Source organism: Carica papaya, chromosome 3 (assembly GCF_054855325.1).
Source record: "Carica papaya isolate Zhongbai chromosome 3, ASM5485532v1, whole genome shotgun sequence".
Taxonomy (NCBI): domain Eukaryota; kingdom Viridiplantae; phylum Streptophyta; class Magnoliopsida; order Brassicales; family Caricaceae; genus Carica; species Carica papaya.
In genome coordinates this window covers 12081926-12100026 of record NC_142311.1, presented here as the reverse complement: position 1 = coordinate 12100026, position 18101 = coordinate 12081926, and the positions used below count along the sequence as shown (strand labels likewise).

The 18101-nt window shown below is 34.5% G+C and overlaps 2 protein-coding genes across 3 annotated transcripts; one reads left to right on the top strand and one right to left on the bottom strand.

The window, feature by feature from the left end:
• The first annotated feature begins 110 nt into the window (after positions 1-110).
• Positions 111-12385, top strand: AUG3 (HAUS augmin-like complex subunit). 2 transcript variants are annotated; one of them, XM_088215836.1, is made up of 18 exons: positions 111-430; positions 859-895; positions 1060-1163; positions 2381-2576; positions 3343-3409; positions 3950-4053; positions 4957-5041; positions 6263-6317; positions 6675-6806; positions 7943-8012; positions 8546-8603; positions 8726-8781; positions 9465-9617; positions 10519-10630; positions 10754-10895; positions 11036-11111; positions 11264-11359; positions 12096-12385. In XM_088215836.1, exons 1-18 carry the CDS (start codon positions 255-257, stop codon positions 12225-12227), a joined length of 1851 nt encoding a protein of 616 aa, XP_088071962.1. In that variant the 5' UTR covers positions 111-254; the 3' UTR covers positions 12228-12385. The 2 variants fall into 2 exon arrangements, with proteins under 2 accessions (XP_088071962.1, XP_088071961.1); XM_088215835.1 differs by having other exon boundaries at positions 6260-6317.
• Positions 12386-15718: 3333 nt separating this feature from the next.
• LOC110821744 (pathogenic type III effector avirulence factor Avr AvrRpt-cleavage: cleavage site protein) lies at positions 15719-17712 on the bottom strand. Its single transcript, XM_022051685.2, has 4 exons — positions 17471-17712; positions 17134-17349; positions 16458-16637; positions 15719-16202 (listed from the first exon to the last, which is right to left on the bottom strand). Exons 1-4 carry the CDS (start codon positions 17477-17479, stop codon positions 16149-16151), a joined length of 459 nt encoding a protein of 152 aa, XP_021907377.1. The 5' UTR covers positions 17480-17712; the 3' UTR covers positions 15719-16148.
• Between the last annotated feature and the right edge of the window lie 389 nt (positions 17713-18101).

The window sequence follows — 18101 nt, the reverse complement described above, 5'->3', positions numbered from 1 at the left end:
CTTAAATCTCTTTTTTGAAAAAAAAAAAAAAAAAATTGGTTGGCGGGGTAAATTCGTCGATAAAGTACAACCAGAAGACTTTTGATTTTTCCACCCACCATCAAATCACAGACTCCTCCATTAAACTTTCAATTGAGGCCGGCGCCAAAATATCCATCTCTCCGTTTCCAGTCTCAACAGTGAAGTCACGTATTTCTTTGTTCAGTTGATGAAATGGAAAGGAAGATCTAAGAGGGAAAAGATTGAACAGAAAAATGAGCGGGGCGAGACTGTGTTCATTGCTTGGGGAATTGGGCTACGAGGGTGCAGACAAATTGGACCCAGACAGCTTCGAGTGGCCGTTCCAGTACGACGATGCACGGCCCATCCTTGACTGGATCTGCTCTTCTCTCCGCCCTTCCAACGTCCTTTCCCTCTCCGAGCTCTCTCAGTGAGTTCTTCTTTCCTCTCTCTCTGATTGGTGCTTGGTTTCTCACCCTCTTTGTTGTTGGTTTCCTGGAAAATGTGCCATGGAAGGCAAGTTCAGAATTAAGTATCTAGATAATGTGTTCATATTTTATTTTCTCCTCGGAAGGCAGAAAATATGAACTTCATTTGGATAAATCTCTTAGATGGCAGCATTAATTTCTTTTTCTTCCTATCACACTTTGGGCACAAAATTCGACTGAATTAGTTGTTAGAGACAGTTGGCGCAGGCCGAGATCACAATTAAAAGCTCGTTATTATGAGCATTCTCTCACTCTTTCTTGAATGTTAATCTCCCACTAGTATAATATTAGCAATGAAATGCTTGATTTTTTCCCCTTTGAAGTAAACTGCTAATTCCTGGTTGATAATTATCTAATATGTGGTATCCAGGTATGAGCAATTCCTACAAGAAGGAAAGCTATTGGAGGTACATTCATTTATACGTCTTCTGTTGGATACTCTTATTCGATATATATTTGGTCCTTGTCTGGACAAATTTCACAAGATTGTGCATTCTTTCTTTTCATCTTTATTCACTGGAATCCTGTTAGGCTAACTATGAAACACTGGCCTATTTGATGGGAAAAACAGGGAGAGGATTTGGACTTTGCTTATGATAGCATTTCAGCCTTTTCTTCCAGGAGAGACAACCAGGAGGCAGTTTTTGGAGCTGGAGAAGGATTGAAAGAAATAAGGTAACATCCTTTATCTCATGTATTCAATTGTTTGGTGTTTGGTCTTTTGTGTTTCTTGAAGATCCTTCTGTGTAGCATTTTTTTTAGCATTCTTCTGCTAGCAGTTGAGCATTAACACTTAACAATATCCTAGCTTGTAGCTTTAAGTTTTAATTTTTTTTCAATAAAAAGAGGAACATTATTGGATAGTTCTGTTGTGCGTGGCTTATGGTGTACTGCTTGAATCATCAAAGATCGCAACTTCTCTCCTTCCTTTTTCGGGACAGTGATTTTTGGCTTCTATTTGGGCAAAGGGTCATGGATATGGTGTCCTTTTGACTTTCTTACAAAGGGATAGATGCAATTTTATATGATTTTTTTGCTTTCTTTGTTTTTTCTTCCTCTTCTTTCGCTTGGAGGCCTGGAAAGATATCTTATCCTTTACATCTGTACATTTTCTGTTTTCTCTCTACCACTAATACTTTTTTTTTAATCTAAAAAACGAAGAAAAAATTTAGATTTAGTGCTACGACCACCACAGCCAACAACACTAAAAGGTTTGGAAAAGTTAAAAGCTGCAGGGGGACCCATCATAGCCCTGAAGTTCAGCCAGATCTGATCTCCTTGTTTGAATCGACTGAGAACTAAATTGATTGGAGCAGGAGTCTGCACTTAGGAGCAGTATTTGACTTACAATTCTACATTAAAGATGTCTTCCAAATTTTATCAAGTTAGGAGTTGGACTAGGATGGGCTTATGGCGGATCTAATTCTGAATAGCTTCCCTGTATAAGTTTTTTTGGGATAAAAATAAAGAATAGTGTTAAGAAAAGGCATCAAGGAGGTGTCATCCCTGTACAAGATATTTACAGATCAATATCTTGTACCAGTTATTACGATCAATAAAGCTCATAAGCTATTTAATTAAAATTTTAGAGTTCATCATAAAATGATCTTGGGTTCCCTTGATGAGCCTCACATTAGGCCGACAAGGCCAGAACTCTCAGTAAAGCTCGCCACTTGCTCAGAATCTCATTGTCTCTGGCCTCCAAAATAGATCACAGACTTGGGACCATAATGTTGGGCTTGATTTATTTTTTCCCCTAAGATTTCATTATGTTAGTATCATTATGATTTGGTAAGTTGTGTAACTCTAAATGTCTCCACTATCCTTTTGATTACTAATAATGTGTTCCAGCATGTTCCTTTCGGTACTAATGGATTTCTTTTCATCCCTAGGGAAGCAACTGTTGCATATAAAGCCGAAGCGTTGGAGTTACAGAGGCAGCTTAAGCATCTTCAGACCCAATTTGATTTGTTGAGTGGCCAGGCTTCAGCTTTGAATCATGGGAGGCGTGCAAGAGTGGCTGCAACATCTACTGTCAACGGACAACTTACAACCATAGATGATAGCCTTTCAGCTAGAAATTTGCAGGTACATCTTGTCATATCTGTAATTTAGATGTTCTTTGCAGGGCTGGAAAACCAAACAACTAGATGTCTGTATGCTTCTTTTTTTTTAGCAACTAGTGAATCCAAGTGCTTCATTACTGGAATGCCTATCCAAATTGATTTTTTATATATGATGTGCACAGTCCTCTTGTTATTGGTTCAAATATGAGGAATAAACACTGAGCATATGATAGCTACGAGTAGTGTAAAGCATTCTGCCGTGAAATGGTCAATGGTAGTGGATGAACTTCAGTTGGTTATCAAGGTGTAACTTACTACGGAATCTAACGGTTGTGGAGCTATATCAGCTATTAAAGCTAAAATATGACATTGTCATAAGAAACTAGAAACATCTTTTTATGAGCTGAGGCGACATATTCTAAATGGAATTGATGCAGGACTACCAAAGTATTAACTGTTCAGTATTGCTTTTGTCCACGCCTTTAGATTTTTAGTTTGCTATGCCTGAAAACTAAGTCCTAACCGAGTAATATTTTTTTTCTGAAAGTGCTGATTGGATAACGTGCTTCTTAAATATAGTAATTGAATCTGCACCTTTAAAAAAAAAAAAACTAATGTGCTCCCTCTGACCTCTTTTTGCTCTCTTCTCATCTTTAATCTGGTTGTTATTGGGTTTCAATCCTGTTTTTCATCTTTGTGCTTGGTCGACTTAAGAGAAATGTTTATGGCAAAGTAGTTTCTTCTTGAAAGGTTAAGACATTTTTTTGAGTACTTTCCTTGTAATTTAGATGAATGCGGTTCTTGGAAGAATGGCTTCTACTGCCCAAGAGTTGGCTCATTATCATTCTGGCGATGGTACTATTTCTTTTCTGTTCATGTACTTCTTCTTATAATGGCTTTCTATTTCTGTTTCCTTTTTTGCATATTCTTAACAGAAAATTTAAACTTTGACCTAAATTAAAGTTAATAATCAGTTTAGGCTAGCATGTTAGCAAGATAAACGTGATTGGGCTTAAACATTATTATTCATTAATGGGAGTCAGGGTTTTCTTTAGGCCCTCTATGCTGATTACCTTGAACCCAATATAGGCTAGGTTCGTTTTAACCAAAAGATACTAGACTTTGTGAAAGCTGGGAAAATTGTTAACTGGATCTAATTCTTAATAACTTCCCGCCAATGCTAGAAATGATTTTTGTTTTTTAATTTAAAATTGATTAATGGTCATGTTTCAAAAAAGATTGATTAGTGGTTACCAGAAAAGGTATTGGTTTTCAGAACCATGGCAAAAGAAGAACCTCAGTTTGATTTATGCATAAGAAAATATAGAAGAACTAAAAAGCCTATCTTTGCTCCTTTTATACTCTATGAGCTTTATATATTTGTTGTATATGCAGAGGATGGCATCTACATCGCTTACTCTGATTTTCATCCATACTTGGTTGGAGATTCAACTTGTATAAAGGATCTAAATCAGTGGTTTGCCAACCAACTGGATACGGTATGTAGATGCAGAACTCTACATGTAAACTTTTGATCGTTATGTAATCATGCCTCTGTTTTTTCAGCTAAAAAATTTGTAATAGTTTTTCATGTTCAAGTAATGACCTGCTCCTCATTTCGTTAAAGATGATCGTATTGGAGATCTTGTTAATTGAAGAGATGTTTTAATCCAGCTATTCTTTTTATTTCTGGGTGAAATTCATCAGGAGATAAGTTAAAAGCATATGACAGACTTGAGTTCTTTGCTTCAGAAAAAGTGCGACCAATTTTCTTATTGTTTGTTTTCATATTCTTTTGTTTTTATTTGACTAGATGCTCAACTAATCCACTCAGGTGTTTTGGTTCTACTTCTAGTTCCTAATTCCATGTTGTCTCTGCTGTAAATAGGATTAGACAGTTTAGAAGGTGTTTTCCTAATGCCCTAGCTGGTTGACTGCATATAATCTTTCATGCTGGCATTTAAACCATATGATATTTGATTTATGCATCTCCTGCATCTCTTAAAGCAGGGATTCTGGTCTTGTATGGTGGATATGCAGAAAGTGAAGTTATCAGGAACCTAATAACCAATATAATTTGTGGGAATGGCTATGTTCCTACCAAATGACATGCTCTTCCCTTTAATCCCAAGAAATTTTAATTTGTATTATGATTTTGCTGTACGGAATTTTACTTTTGGTTCCATGTTTCTTTTGGTTCCTCTGAGATTTTTAGAGTGGAAACTATTGGATCACAGTCTCCAGCTCTACATAGGGCCATTCACCAAAATTGTGACCATGGTTTTGGATTTTGGCCCTTGCATTTTTCTTTTCATTTGTCACATTAAATTATTCAATTAATGTTATGAAAAACTTAACTTGTTTGTCAAGAATTATGATGATTATGGCATTGTTATAATCAGGGTCCTTTTCGGTTGGTTGCTGAGGAGGGGAAATCTAAATGTTCATGGGTCAGTCTTGATGACATGTCAAATATCTTAGTTCGAGGTATTGCTTCCTACATCAGGAATTTTTTATTTTTCTAATCATTATGCATTTTATGCTTTTGATTTTTACCAGATTAGAAAACTTTTCTTCCTTTGGCAATTGCTTTCTGTTGTCATCCATTGTTTTTTACATGATTTGCTGAAGATTGATGCCAGGGTTCATGTATGCTTTCACATCAACTGCTGAAGAATCTTTTTCTTTTTCTTTGTCCCCTTGTTGTCATCTCTCTCAAAATTCTGTCTTCTGTCTCCTGTCTCTGATCCATTCTCTTCCAAATTCCATCAGATAAAACTTACTTTTGGTATGTTTATGTTTCTAACTGTTCCAGTTATCATCTGGATCTCCTTGCTTCCTCTTCAACATCCATTTAAAAAAACTTATTGAAAAAAAATCTCTTAGCTCTTATTCTGTTATCCAATTTCTGCTTTTGAAGTAATTCCTGTTTTATGATAGCAGAAGTGTCGTATGTTCATACATATTCAAGGGGGAGAATAGAGTTTGCTTTATCATTATTTTCATTATGTGTTTGTTAAATTTCTATGTAATGGTGATTATTCCAAAGAACTAGTATGTTTTTGTTAAATCTCATTTACGCTCATCGTTTAGGGGACATTAATGAGCTTAAATTAGTTATAGTCTTGTTAAAATGATTCATGTGGTAAATTTTTTTTAACGCGCAGTGGAGTTTGCAAGATTTGTTATTACTTATCTGTGGAAAATATTTTGCACTGGGCCTTGAATTGTGGCCACACAATTTTTGACTTGGAAACTTTCTCTAGTCTGTCTGATTATAGGATGCATGACCTGCTCAAGAGATTAAATTTATTCACCTTCTAGCATACGTATATATATATATATATATATCTTCCTTTTTGATCTAAAGGCTTTGTCGAGCAAATGAAGTTTTTTCGAAGAATTTTACCAAATTAATTCCATTTGTTCAGAGCCATGCATATCTGTGCATCTGTCAGATTCATGCTTGCAAACGTATCAACTATGTATGCTACTTGTATCTTATAAAACGAGCAGGATGTCCTCTATATAATGGCCAAAAGAAAAAAAAAATAGCAGGATTAGAGATCCAAAGTCTAATGTGAGCCATGATTACCATGGCTCTATCTTATATGTAAATTTACTTTCTTGATTTGAACTAGCATGTAGATGTGAGTGTGTTATCTTATGATAGTATGAAAGCATTAATTTACTTCTGCTATGCAGCAGATTTGGAGAAGTCTCATCATCAACGTGTATCTGAGTTGCAACGGCTTCGCTCCATGTATGTGCATTGTTAAACCTGGCCATTTAATTTGTAGTTCTTGTGATAATGTTCTGCTGGGTTGAATCCTAACTTCATGGGCAAATACATTTCACCTTACACTCAAGTCAAGGAAGATTGTTTGGTTTTCTTACTCTTGAAACATTGAAAGTATGGTTATTAATTGAGAATAGTAGTTTGTTGCATTGATAAAATAACATGTCTCTTTTTAGGAGGCTTGAGCATTAGCATAGTTAATTTTCTAGTCTGTTTTTTCTCTCAACCTATCTTATCATGTACACAGACAAGAAACATACCGCACTTCTGTAAGGAGTTTGTGTTTCTCATGATTTATTGTCTTATTATATAAATTTTCAGATTTGGTACAAGTGAGAGACAGTGGGTAGAAGCGCAGGTTCAAAATACCAAGCAGCAAGCTATTCTGATGGCACTTAAAACTCAAGTAACATCTGATGAAGCTCACATTCATCTTGATCTTCATTCTCTCAGGTATTAGTTCCATTTGACTCTTTAATTCGTTACAATTTCAGGAATGTTTTGTTTATAGCTGTTTTGGGGTCTTCATAGGTGTTTGAAGTTGCTTATAAGCGGTTTTAAGTACTGTACTACAATTTTTGCATTTGGTAACACAAAAGACATGGTGCTTATTAGGTTATCAAAAGTGGCTTTAAGAAGGTGGTAAATGAGCACTTTAATCCTGACATTTTAAGATCTTATTTTCTTAATCTAACTAATTTACTTAATTATTCTCTTATGTTCTCTCAAAAATAATAGTATATACATTATGCAAAATAAATCATAAAACATTGTAGTAAAATATTTTTATAATTTTTTAACAAAAAATAATAGCTTACTTTTTGCAATTAGCATTTTGTCCAAACATACGATTGTTTTTTTTTTTTTTTTTAAAAATAGAATTTATTTGCTCTAATTAACTTAAAGCATCCTATTTTGTTAGTCACAGTTCTTTCAGTTATCCCATACACTCTATTAGTCTTCTTAGTTTGCAAGTTTATTTTTTCACTCGATGATTTGCACAAGAACTCAACTGAACCAAAAGGCAGTTGAGTATATCCTTCTGAAATTATGGTTGTTTTGTTTATACCAGGCAAGTGATTCGTTTTTAGATGGGATGAAACTTGACTGGAAAAATAGACCTGCTTTTTTCCGTTCTATGTCATAGAATGCTAAAACTTTGGTTCACTTTGATAGCTTTGTACATGAATTTGTGTGATTCTTTGTGAATGCCATAAGCATATCATAAGGACAATATTCATGGGGAAAATTGCATGCCAACAATAATAACTACTTTTGCTGCCGAAACATAAATGTTCTCGAAATGATTTCAATAAACTTTGTTGCAAATGTGAGAAGATATCATGTTCGAGATATTCAAATTGTCTTCATAAACTTACACTAGATATGTCCATGGAAGCTTAGCATCCAATGGAAGTATGCGATGGTGTTAATGAAACGTACCACTGAGTTGCAAAACTCAATTTTCCTCAAACTATTAAATGCAGCTCAAATTTCATTTGGAACTTGATTTAGGCTAAAATATTTTTAAGTCATATAATGTGCTTTTGCTATCATTTGATATTTCTCTATTGACTTTAAATCCATAGGAGGAAGCATGCTGAATTAGTGGGAGAACTTTCTAATCTTCATCACAAGGAAGAAAAATTGTTATCTGAGGTCTGTAACACTCAATTCTAAACCTGTCTACTTTATGATATGTTTCATTTCCTTTGTTATTTAGTGATGTGAGTCAAATTCTACTATTACACTTGGGAGCAAATGGACCCATGCAGTCATGACATGCATATTGGCTGATGCATTCATTTATTGCTTTGTAAGCTCTCTTCCTGTGCTATTTTCACTTTTTCCTGCACACAACCCAGGTGAATATCTAGCACATTGGTTCAGTTTAAATGGAATGAATTTATCTGATTTATTGTCAATGAAGGAAATGAGGGACGATTAGATTTGTGATGGCTACCTACCTCAAATGATTAATGGTCATGAGTCTGGGTGAACTGTTTTTGATTCGTTTATCTTCAATGAACCTTGAATTGTTTTCACAAACTCTGAAATCTCACTGTTCTTTCACTGTTGTCCATCAATTTGATACTAATATATTTGCATATCCATGTATGTGATCTTTTTAGCATTTTCATTCGATTAGATTTTTCATATATTTTCTGCCCTCATTCTGTATCTTTTTCTAGACTATTCCTGAACTTTGCTGGGAGCTGGCTCAACTTCAGGACACATATATTTTGGAAGGTATATGGTGCAAGTCTTCTCTCTCCATAGTATCATAGGCACAAAGTAGACAATCAACTTGCTTCTCTTGGCTTCATCAGTTATTTCAGAGCTTAATATAACTCTAATGTATGAACTTGTAGGTGATTATGACTTAAAGGTTATGCGCCAGGAGCTGTATATAAGCAAGCAAAAAGCGGTACTGTTACTTCATATAATATCTATTCATTTCTCAGGCAAACAACATAAGAAGTTAAAGCTTTTTCCCTTTTCTTTTTCTTTAACAAATAATAAGGTTGAGTTTCTGGACTGGCAGATCATGCTATCAATAAAAACTATTTAAGATAATTCATTGCTTTAGAGCTTTTGTTCCAGTGGTTTCAAATTTAAAAGAAAAATGGTGCTCTAGATCAATGTATTCAAGTTAAAAAAGTCAAACAAAGCTAACTTTGAAGTCTTTGCTTGATCTTGGATGTCTCCATAGATCATTCTTGAGACCCAGATTTGTTTATCTATGTTCTGCTAAAAGGAGAAATATTATGAAAGAGTGAGACTGCTATTACATGAGATGATTAGAGGATGAGAAGACCTTCAGCCAAAGTAAAAAATTTAAAAAAGAAAAAATGAAAGGCATTAAGATAGAGTAGAAACCGAATCCCATTACAAAGAAGATAAAAACATTCCTGAAAGAAGCTGGAACCTTTGCCCAAAGAGAAATGAGGAAGACCATTCCATCCTAAACAATGTGAGGTTATTGAAAGAAAGGAACAAATATATTAAAACTAGTTGCTGGTTGGGTTGGCATCGTTATGCATTGTGTTTATTCTTCAACTATTTATGCCAGAGAGAGTAGTTATTACTATTATTATTTTCTTTTTGCAGTTCATTCATCATCTAATCAATCAGTTGTCAAGGCACCAGCTATTAAAAATTGCTTGTCAACTAGAAAAGAAAAACATGCTTGGAGCATATTCTTTGCTTAAAGTTATTGAGTCAGAACTTCAAGGATACCTATCAGCAACTAAAGGCCGAGTGGTATGTTTGGTTTTATGGAGTATATGCATACTTATATCCATGTGAATCTGCCTTCATGTTTATTGTTTGTTTCTCATTAGCCAATAAAAATTGGCTGGAGTGTTCTTGTTTTCTTTAATTATATAGTTATATCTAGGGGTGTGTATAGTTAGGCGGTTAAGTTAAGATTTGTAAAGGTAGTTCCTAAAGATGTGGATCAGTTATTTATATCCTAGGGGTTAGTGATCCTTAGGGCAGTTGTAACTTGTGACTCTGGCATAGAAGACCAGAACATGATCTAAATAAAGGTAGGCAGAAAATTCAGAAAAGTCTATTTGTTCTTTGTTCTTGCAATTCAAGGGTTCTTTTTAACAAGCCCTTAAACAAATTCGTAGTGTAAGGTAGAGAAGGAAGAAACAAAAAATGTTAGTTATTCTTTGGATTTCTAGAGAGGTTCATTATTAAAATTTTTTTAAGGGCTTATTAGAGAGAACCTTTGGCCTCACCAATGAGGACCAAATAAGCTCTTCTGAACCCTGACTGCAAGAGCGTTGGTGTAAGGAGGTGTCCTCTCGCTAGAATATTTGTCACAGCCAATGCTGCCACTTACATACCTCTCAAACTCTTGTGCAATATTGACTTTCTATTGAGCAGCCATGAATATCCATATGGTTTAACTGAGTATCAGACTGAAGTTTTCATTCTATCAGTATGCACATTTTTCGATAGCCTATAGACAGGAAGGTTGTGATCATAACGAACTGCACTTCTGAGATGGGATCTTGTAGTTTGCTTGCAAACATATGCCGGTCATATTGATAATCCCAGTGTTTATCGGTTACTGCCATGTTATTTTTTCCATACTGTCACTGTGGTTTGGTTCGAAAATGCGTAATCTCTGATCATTTTCTGTTTTATTCAGGGCCGTTGCATGGCATTGATTCAAGCTGCATCTGATATACAAGAGCAGGGAGCAGTGGATGATCGGGATAATTTTCTGCATGGTGTTAGAGACCTTTTAAGTATTCATTCAAGTAAACACCTCTATACTTTTCTATTGTTTCTGACTAGGTTTTTGTCGCATAAGGAAAATTTTGTTGAGATATTATGTTAGTTATTGGATATAAGTTTTTGCTGATTTCTACCATATATTTTAGATCCTCAATCTGGGCTGTCAACGTATGTATCGGCTCCAGGCATTGTTCAGCAGATATCTGGTCTTCATTCAGATTTGATGACACTTCAGTCTGATCTTGAGAATTCTCTTCCCGAAGACAGAAATAGATGCATCAATGAGCTGTAAGTTACTATGTTTTTGCTGGACATCTCACTATTATAGTTTAGTTTAGCTGCAACAATCATGCTTCCTGAGCCATTAGGAAAACTAGTAACTTTTTCAAGGATTTATATTTCACATCTATATATATTTTTTCTTTTAGGTGTACTCTCATCCAAAGTTTGCAGCAATTGCTATTTGCTTCTTCAACAACTGCTCAACCAATATTGACACCTCGAGTATGATATTCATCATTGCCATCTTTGTTTTTTTTAAAATAATAATATGCAATTAAGGTCAACACTATTATCCTTATGTAAACTACAGCTTAATTTATAGTTTTTCTTCAGTAACTTGTTGTTTCTTCTCTGACATCGATGACTTCTTTTAGCCATTGATGAAAGAGCTTGATGAAATGGAGAAGATCAATGCGAAACTCTCTGCAGCAGTTGAGGAGGTGACACTTGAGCACTGTAAGAAAACCGAGGTAATCTAATTTTGATCGGGTATCTTATAGATAAATTTTTTATTGTATAATGACATTGCACCACCAGTTCCCTTCAATTATCCAGCATGTTCAGGAAAATGTCTTTTGATTCATGTCGTCTATTTCCAAAATGTATATAGAACCAGATTCTAAGAAAACGGCATAGCCTAGTGATACAGAAACTATCTAGGGGAGCAACCTCTTGAAGTTTCTCTTGAACTCTCTGTGTGAAAAAGTCTCTTGAACTAGGGGCGCACAGCATTTATGTGCGCGCTACGGAAAACTTAAAATTCATAGACTGATGTTACATACAATGTCAATCTCTCTTTATACCTGGAGACCAGGAACTACAGCAGTAGGTCCATCCTCCCTTCTCTATGATAGTCTTTAAAGGGGCTAAGGTGACTTGAGTTCAACTCTACTAAACTTATGGGGTAAAGTCCTATAGAAGTACCAAAAGAACTTGGAATTGAATAACAATGTTGTCGTAAGACGTGAAGCAGGAGACTGGAAAGAGCTGTTCCTCCGATCCTAGTGTGATTCATTATGTTGGATCCATGATGTGAAAAGGGAAAAGAAGAGGAAGAGAAACAGAGTGAAAGTGTTTGATGTTGGTGGTCAGCAATTAATGGATAAACTCACCTTCTGGGGAACGATCATTTTTTTCTAGAACAGACCAAGTAATGTACCTGTTGCGTTATATTTATAGTAACCTGTGAATCTTCATGGTATGCAGATCGTTAAACATCATTCCCAGGAGGTAGGACTACAAAGGCGGGTCTTTGTCGACTTCTTCTGCAATCCAGAGCGTTTGAGGAGCCAAGTGAGAGAATTGACTGCTCGGGTCAGAGCTCGGCAGGTTTCATAACTAATCTCATTTACACTTGTATCGTGTTTGGCTCCCTTCAGCCTTTAGTCCGTTGGACTGAGTTGTTACATATAGAATTGCTCCGCCTTTAGAGGAGCTGTAAATCATGATTGTAAGAAAATCACTAGTTATCAATGCCAATATCTCTTTGCTATCTATCTTGTGTGTTATAACGTCAAACCTCAATGCTTGGCTTAATTACATATTAAATTATTGTTAATAATTCCTTTTGTTGAATAATGTTATTTACTATTAGTTTTGGTCAGTAAATAATGTAATAATTTAGCAATTAAGATCTATATATTTTATTTTAAATCTTAAGTAAAAATATAAAATTTATTATTTTATAAGTACATTATAAAATAACAATAGTAACTAACATATACTATTTTTGATTTCAGTTAGATTAAACTTGGTCATAGCAAATATATTACTTTTACTGGTAAAAAATATTTCATCACAGTTATTATTTTTAATCAAAATAGTTATAACAGGTTAAAAAGTTCAATTTTTAACTTTTTTTTATTTGAAAAAAAAAAAAATAGAAGCAGGGTGAAGTAAGAGAGAACTGCATTTAGTAGCTACATTTCATTTCTACAAAAAGTAAATTGTTACATTGGTCAACTGAAATCAGAGAAAATTTATTTATGTACATAACTGCTGATATTTACATCCTCAAAGGAAATAAAACCACGAGAGAGACTGTGGCAAAAGCAGTTCTCTTGAAATGGAACCCTACCAAAACAAGACAGCTGAGATTTGGTGCTGCTAATAACAAAAGCAGATCCCGGTGGGTTCGGAACGGATGATTTGGCTCGATGGAGATGGCACTTGAACGAGCCAGCATGTGTGGTTGGTGCGCAAATGCAAGCCTTCTTGGACTGCTGGCGCCACTACTGCTTTCACATTGTTATTACTTGTAGCCTTCTTGTGCACTGCCTCCTTTTCACCAACCCTAATACTCTCCGTTTCGTACAATCCCTGATTTTAAGTTAAAATCCCTAGAAAAAAAGGAAAAAGAAAAGACAATTGCAGAAAAAAAAAAAAAAAAAAAAAAAATGACAAACACAGACGGCCACTGCACCCAGCCAAAAAGACTTAATAGCTCAAGTACTTTGCCAGAGAAAGAAAGTAATTAACTAGAGTCAAACTTTGCTTTATCCACAGCAGAGGTACATTAAAATTCTTTTATTTATTTATTTAATAATAATAATTGTGTTTTATTTACCTGGTGTTGCAGAGAAATCACATGGAGTCTGTTTAATCATTTATGGCATTGCCACTCAAGGCCCCATTATTAAAGCTGTTCTTGACTCGTTAATCGAGAAATACTACTAACTCATGATAACCATCTTCGTTCAAACAAAATTAAAAACTAACTCATGATGACCATCACCTCCTTATCATCAAAAACAAATCGTGCAGTGGAAAATCAAATTTGATTTTACAAGAAATGAATTTAAATTATTTAATTGTCGATCCCCAAACCACCATCATTTTCAATTTTCAGAAAATAAAATTATTCCTCCAATCCCCCACCCAAAAATAGGAGCTATCTGAAGGAGAAACAGAGATGGGACTTCATGTGAAGAGAAATTAATGGGGACAATCAATCGCAATATAATAATTTTTTTGGGTACAAATGGAAAAAAAATATATACACAAGTGAATAAAATTACCAAGAATGCACCCAATTCCTCAACTTGTGCGACTCGGATGGCGCCATTTCTGTAGCTCGGATAAAAAATTGTGAACTGGGGAAACAATTACAACCTGACGAGAGAGAGAAGCAGACGAGAAGGTGACATTTATGTTTTAGGGTACGTGTCAAGACGGCCATGCATGCAAAGCGACACGCCACACTTGTTTGAAGTCGCACCGTTTGGGTATTGCCAACCCCGTAAATATTCATTACGTTCCACCCCCGCCGACTCTTTTCGATCCTCAAATTAATTCATTGATTGGGTTTTTGTGGTTATAACTTCTTTTTCGTCATCCGATATGGTGGTAATTAAAACTTGACCGAAGGGTAAAAAGCTGTAATTTTATGAAATGAATATTACTCTAATTGAAAAGATTTGGATGAGAGCCTAAGATTTTTGAATCAATTAGTTAGTATTAGTTTAAAGCTTGATTTTGATTAGTCCCAAGCTAAAATAATTAGTTTAAGATTTTAGAAAACATATACAGCCAACTATTTAAGCATTCCCTTCGTCCATTTAAATATTTCACGTCATGTAGAGAGATTATTATTAAGTATTAGATTACTAGTGATGATGATAATTTTGCAAAGATTAACAAAGGCTTTCATGTTATGATTTAGTAATCTACATTGATGATGATGATGATGATAATTGAATGGTGATTAGATCATTTTTCCAGAACTTACCTGATCTTATTATACTAACACTGTAAAAGACCTAATTTTCTTCAAATTTGACAACTTTTTTGACTACCCAGATAAAATTTTATACTTGAGAATGGATTGAGCAAAATTTCGTACGCAGAGAAAATATAAAGGTATTATAAAATCAGTCAGTACAGAATCAAATTTGGTGTGGATAAAAATGAAAGAATCAGTACAAAATTAAACGTCTCATACAAGTGTGACAAGTTTGAACTTTACCTTTCTTGGGTCTTGGATTAATAAGAAACCATCTCTAAGCCAGAAAAGTTTAAAGATGAACTCAGTAGTGTATATATATGTATATAGTTATATATGAAAACTATAGACATACACAGAGTTAGGTCATGTACAAGAGTTAATAGAATGGTAGTTGAAGATATGATGATGAAGATGATGATGGAAGCAGAAAGCAGATGTACATTTTCGTGAATGCCATTTATGATGTTTTTCTACCTTTTCTTTTTCTCTTCTTTTTATTTTTTTCTACACACCACTCGTATCTCAACTCAGGTGCTTTTGGGTTTCGTTTGATTCAAGATTTTATTTTATTTTTATTTTCATTTGTATATATGTTTAGAAAAACTAAAAGGTGCATGTGGGCTCCCCCCCCTCTTCATCGTGTTATGTATTCTCCTAGATTCACATTCTGTTCCTCACTTCTACAGCGGACCAGAAAAATTAAATTTAGATGTCAATAGTCAAAACTAATAGCTTGATAACAAAAAATGGGTTCATGATAAAATTGCAAGAAAATTTTAATTTACATGAATTTTTTTTTACTTTGATGGGCTCATAAATTCAAGCTCTCTCAATCTTTACTTTAAAAAAAAAAAAAAAGAAAAGGGCCTACAAAAGAATAAATGGATCATACCCATTACAAAAGCCTACACAATATTATATATGTATATATTAATTAAACACTAAAATTTCCCTTGAATTAGTAAGAGTCAACATTTTACTTATTTTAGAAAGTAATAACAATACAACTTAATTTAGAATCAATTAAGCTAGCTACACCATAAGTAAATTACCCACACACAAAAAACAGAGAGAGTACAGTTGAATATTTGGGGGGAGAGATATATAAAGATTGGAAGTAAATAGCTTTTTGAATTTTTGGAATGAAAGGGAATATACATAGTGTTGTATGCTACCCCACATGGGTGGGTAAACCCTTTCCCTTTTTACAGACTTTTTCTTACCTCAAATTCCATCTGCCACCCACCAATACAAATTAACATTCAAAACACCACTCACAACAACCCTCATAATTAATTAAGTGATAATTACCTACTCATTTCCTCTAATTAATTAACACTGCACCACTAATAACTTATACGTAAGCTACATAAATTAACCCAAGTACCCAACATCATAAATATGTTCGTATATATTATATATTATATATTATATATATATATGATACGATATGATTTTTAATTCAATTTCATCCCCATATATGTACGTAGTTCTAGTCTTGCTCTCTCTGCAATCTTGAGTTCATTATGATTGCTTCACAAAACACAAGTTGGCAGCAAGCAGCTTGAAAAGAAGCCAAAACCTCTCTTCTGCACCCACAAAACATAAAAAGACATTCAAGTTTACTATCACACTATTGCAAAGTCAAATTTTGGAATATACATAGATACATCTGCAAAAGTACTGCCTATATTTGACTATATATATACTTTATACTACATATATATATATATATATGTTAGGCTACGGTTTTAACTGTATGTACTACTGCTGAAAAAGCTTCTGTATATCTACATATATTTATATAATATAGAGATGGGGAGAAGGTGAGTAGGTGGGTTCACCTTTTTGGTTTTAGCATAGAGAAGTTCTGGAGATATCTTGTAGAGATCTTCATCAACAGGTTTAGGTGTTGGCCTCTGCATCATTGCCGGCGGAGGAGGAGGCGGAAGAGGAGGAGGTGGAGGACTGGTGCAACCTCTCTGCTTTTTTCCTTCTTTTCCATCATACTGACGTGCTTTGCCCTGCCATTATCAGTTTTCCATTTATATCTATTGTATTTAATCACATCACGTCAACATTAATGATTATTAATTATTGAGTAGTAATTATTAATCAACCAAAACAATTAATAATGCAGAACTTTCATATGAACAAAGAAACATGTTGGTCCCACGTTAAGCGTGATATTAGGTTAAAAAAAAAGCTAAAGTTGAAAAGATTAATGCATCATTTTCTTTCTCTGTTCATAATTTAGTGTTGGAAATTCTTTGCTTTTCACTTTATCGATGAACTTCTTTTCATGAATCTTTTTCATCTTCCCTTCTTTTTCTTTTTTTCATCTTCTTGTTTCTCTTTGTGAGCAGTTTCTTTCCATGAATCTCACATGAACAATGAGTAAAGCACATTTTCTACTTCACACGCATGACAGAATAGTCAACATGGAAAACTAAATTTAATCATTCTTCTTTGACCCTTCATTCAAATGTAATTATTATTATTATTATTATACGTACGTACCCTTCTTCGAGGAAGGACGATCATGGCGGGAGTGACGACGTCGTTCTCGTACAAATCACCTGCTACGTAGAGGTCACGGTCCTGGGAGTAACTGTAGCGAAGCAATCCAGCAGCTTGCCTGGCTGACTCAAAGCACTGAGTGAAAGGCATGTCATTGTTCCAGTCCCAGCTTCCAAACGCCGGTACATGGCTGCTGCTTTTCTTGTAGTAATACTCCTGCATACTCAAAAAAATTAATAAGCAACCAAACAAGATCGTTGTGGAATTACAAACGTAGGTATAAACAGAATACTGGTGAAGAAAGAAGAAGACCCGAGAGAAAAAAAAAAATACTCACAAAGTCCATTTCTGACAGTGGTAAGCTCGTCGAGAGTTTTGAATTTTTCTATGGAATGGTTTTGGGTTAGGAGTGAAGGGTAGGGTTTAATTTAAAAGAGAATGGAGAGAGAGAGAGAGAGAGAGAGAGTGTGAGGTAAAGTAAGAAAGGAAGGCAGAAAAGGAAGTTTCAGAGTAAGAGACAGAAGAACCAAGAAGTAAGGTAAGAGTTAAGAGAGGAGGGTGAAGGTGAGATTGCTTTGGTTTTGGGGTTTGCTTTATATTCTGTTTGGATCATCTTTAATTAACTTTTTTTCTTTATATTTTATTGCTTGGAAGTTTGCCCGGTTTTGTCGAATGTAGTGTATATTCCAATGCGTGATGTAAAATTAATTAATGAATTAAAGTGATCATCAATAAGGTAAAGCCAAACGGGATGTTATTTTTTGAGCTTTTTATCCCCACACGCCTACCCCTCTTATGATACTTAGTGCTCTGTGCCATTAACATTAAAAAGGGTTTCTTTAGTTATATATATTTTTTTAAAAAATATAATATATATATATGGATTAGAGGGAAATGAAATGAAGTCAGTATTAGGTCAACTGTCAACACAACACAAGGATTAATGCTTCTGCAAAATTTCAGATTAT

Coding starts and splice junctions, on each gene's coding strand:
- LOC110821744 (XM_022051685.2), bottom strand. Junction 16,638..17,133: donor TCGTCCTTCCTCGAAGAAGG/GTACGTACGTAT, acceptor TGATAATGGCAG/GGCAAAGCACGTCAGTATGA. Junction 16,203..16,457: donor TCTATGCTAAAACCAAAAAG/GTGAACCCACCT, acceptor TTGTGGGTGCAG/AAGAGAGGTTTTGGCTTCTT.
- AUG3 (XM_088215835.1), top strand. CDS start 255: ATGAGCGGGGCGAGACTGTGTTCATTGCTTGGGGAATTGGGCTACGAG. Junction 3,410..3,949: donor TCATTATCATTCTGGCGATG/GTACTATTTCTT, acceptor TTGTATATGCAG/AGGATGGCATCTACATCGCT. Junction 11,360..12,095: donor AGCACTGTAAGAAAACCGAG/GTAATCTAATTT, acceptor CATGGTATGCAG/ATCGTTAAACATCATTCCCA.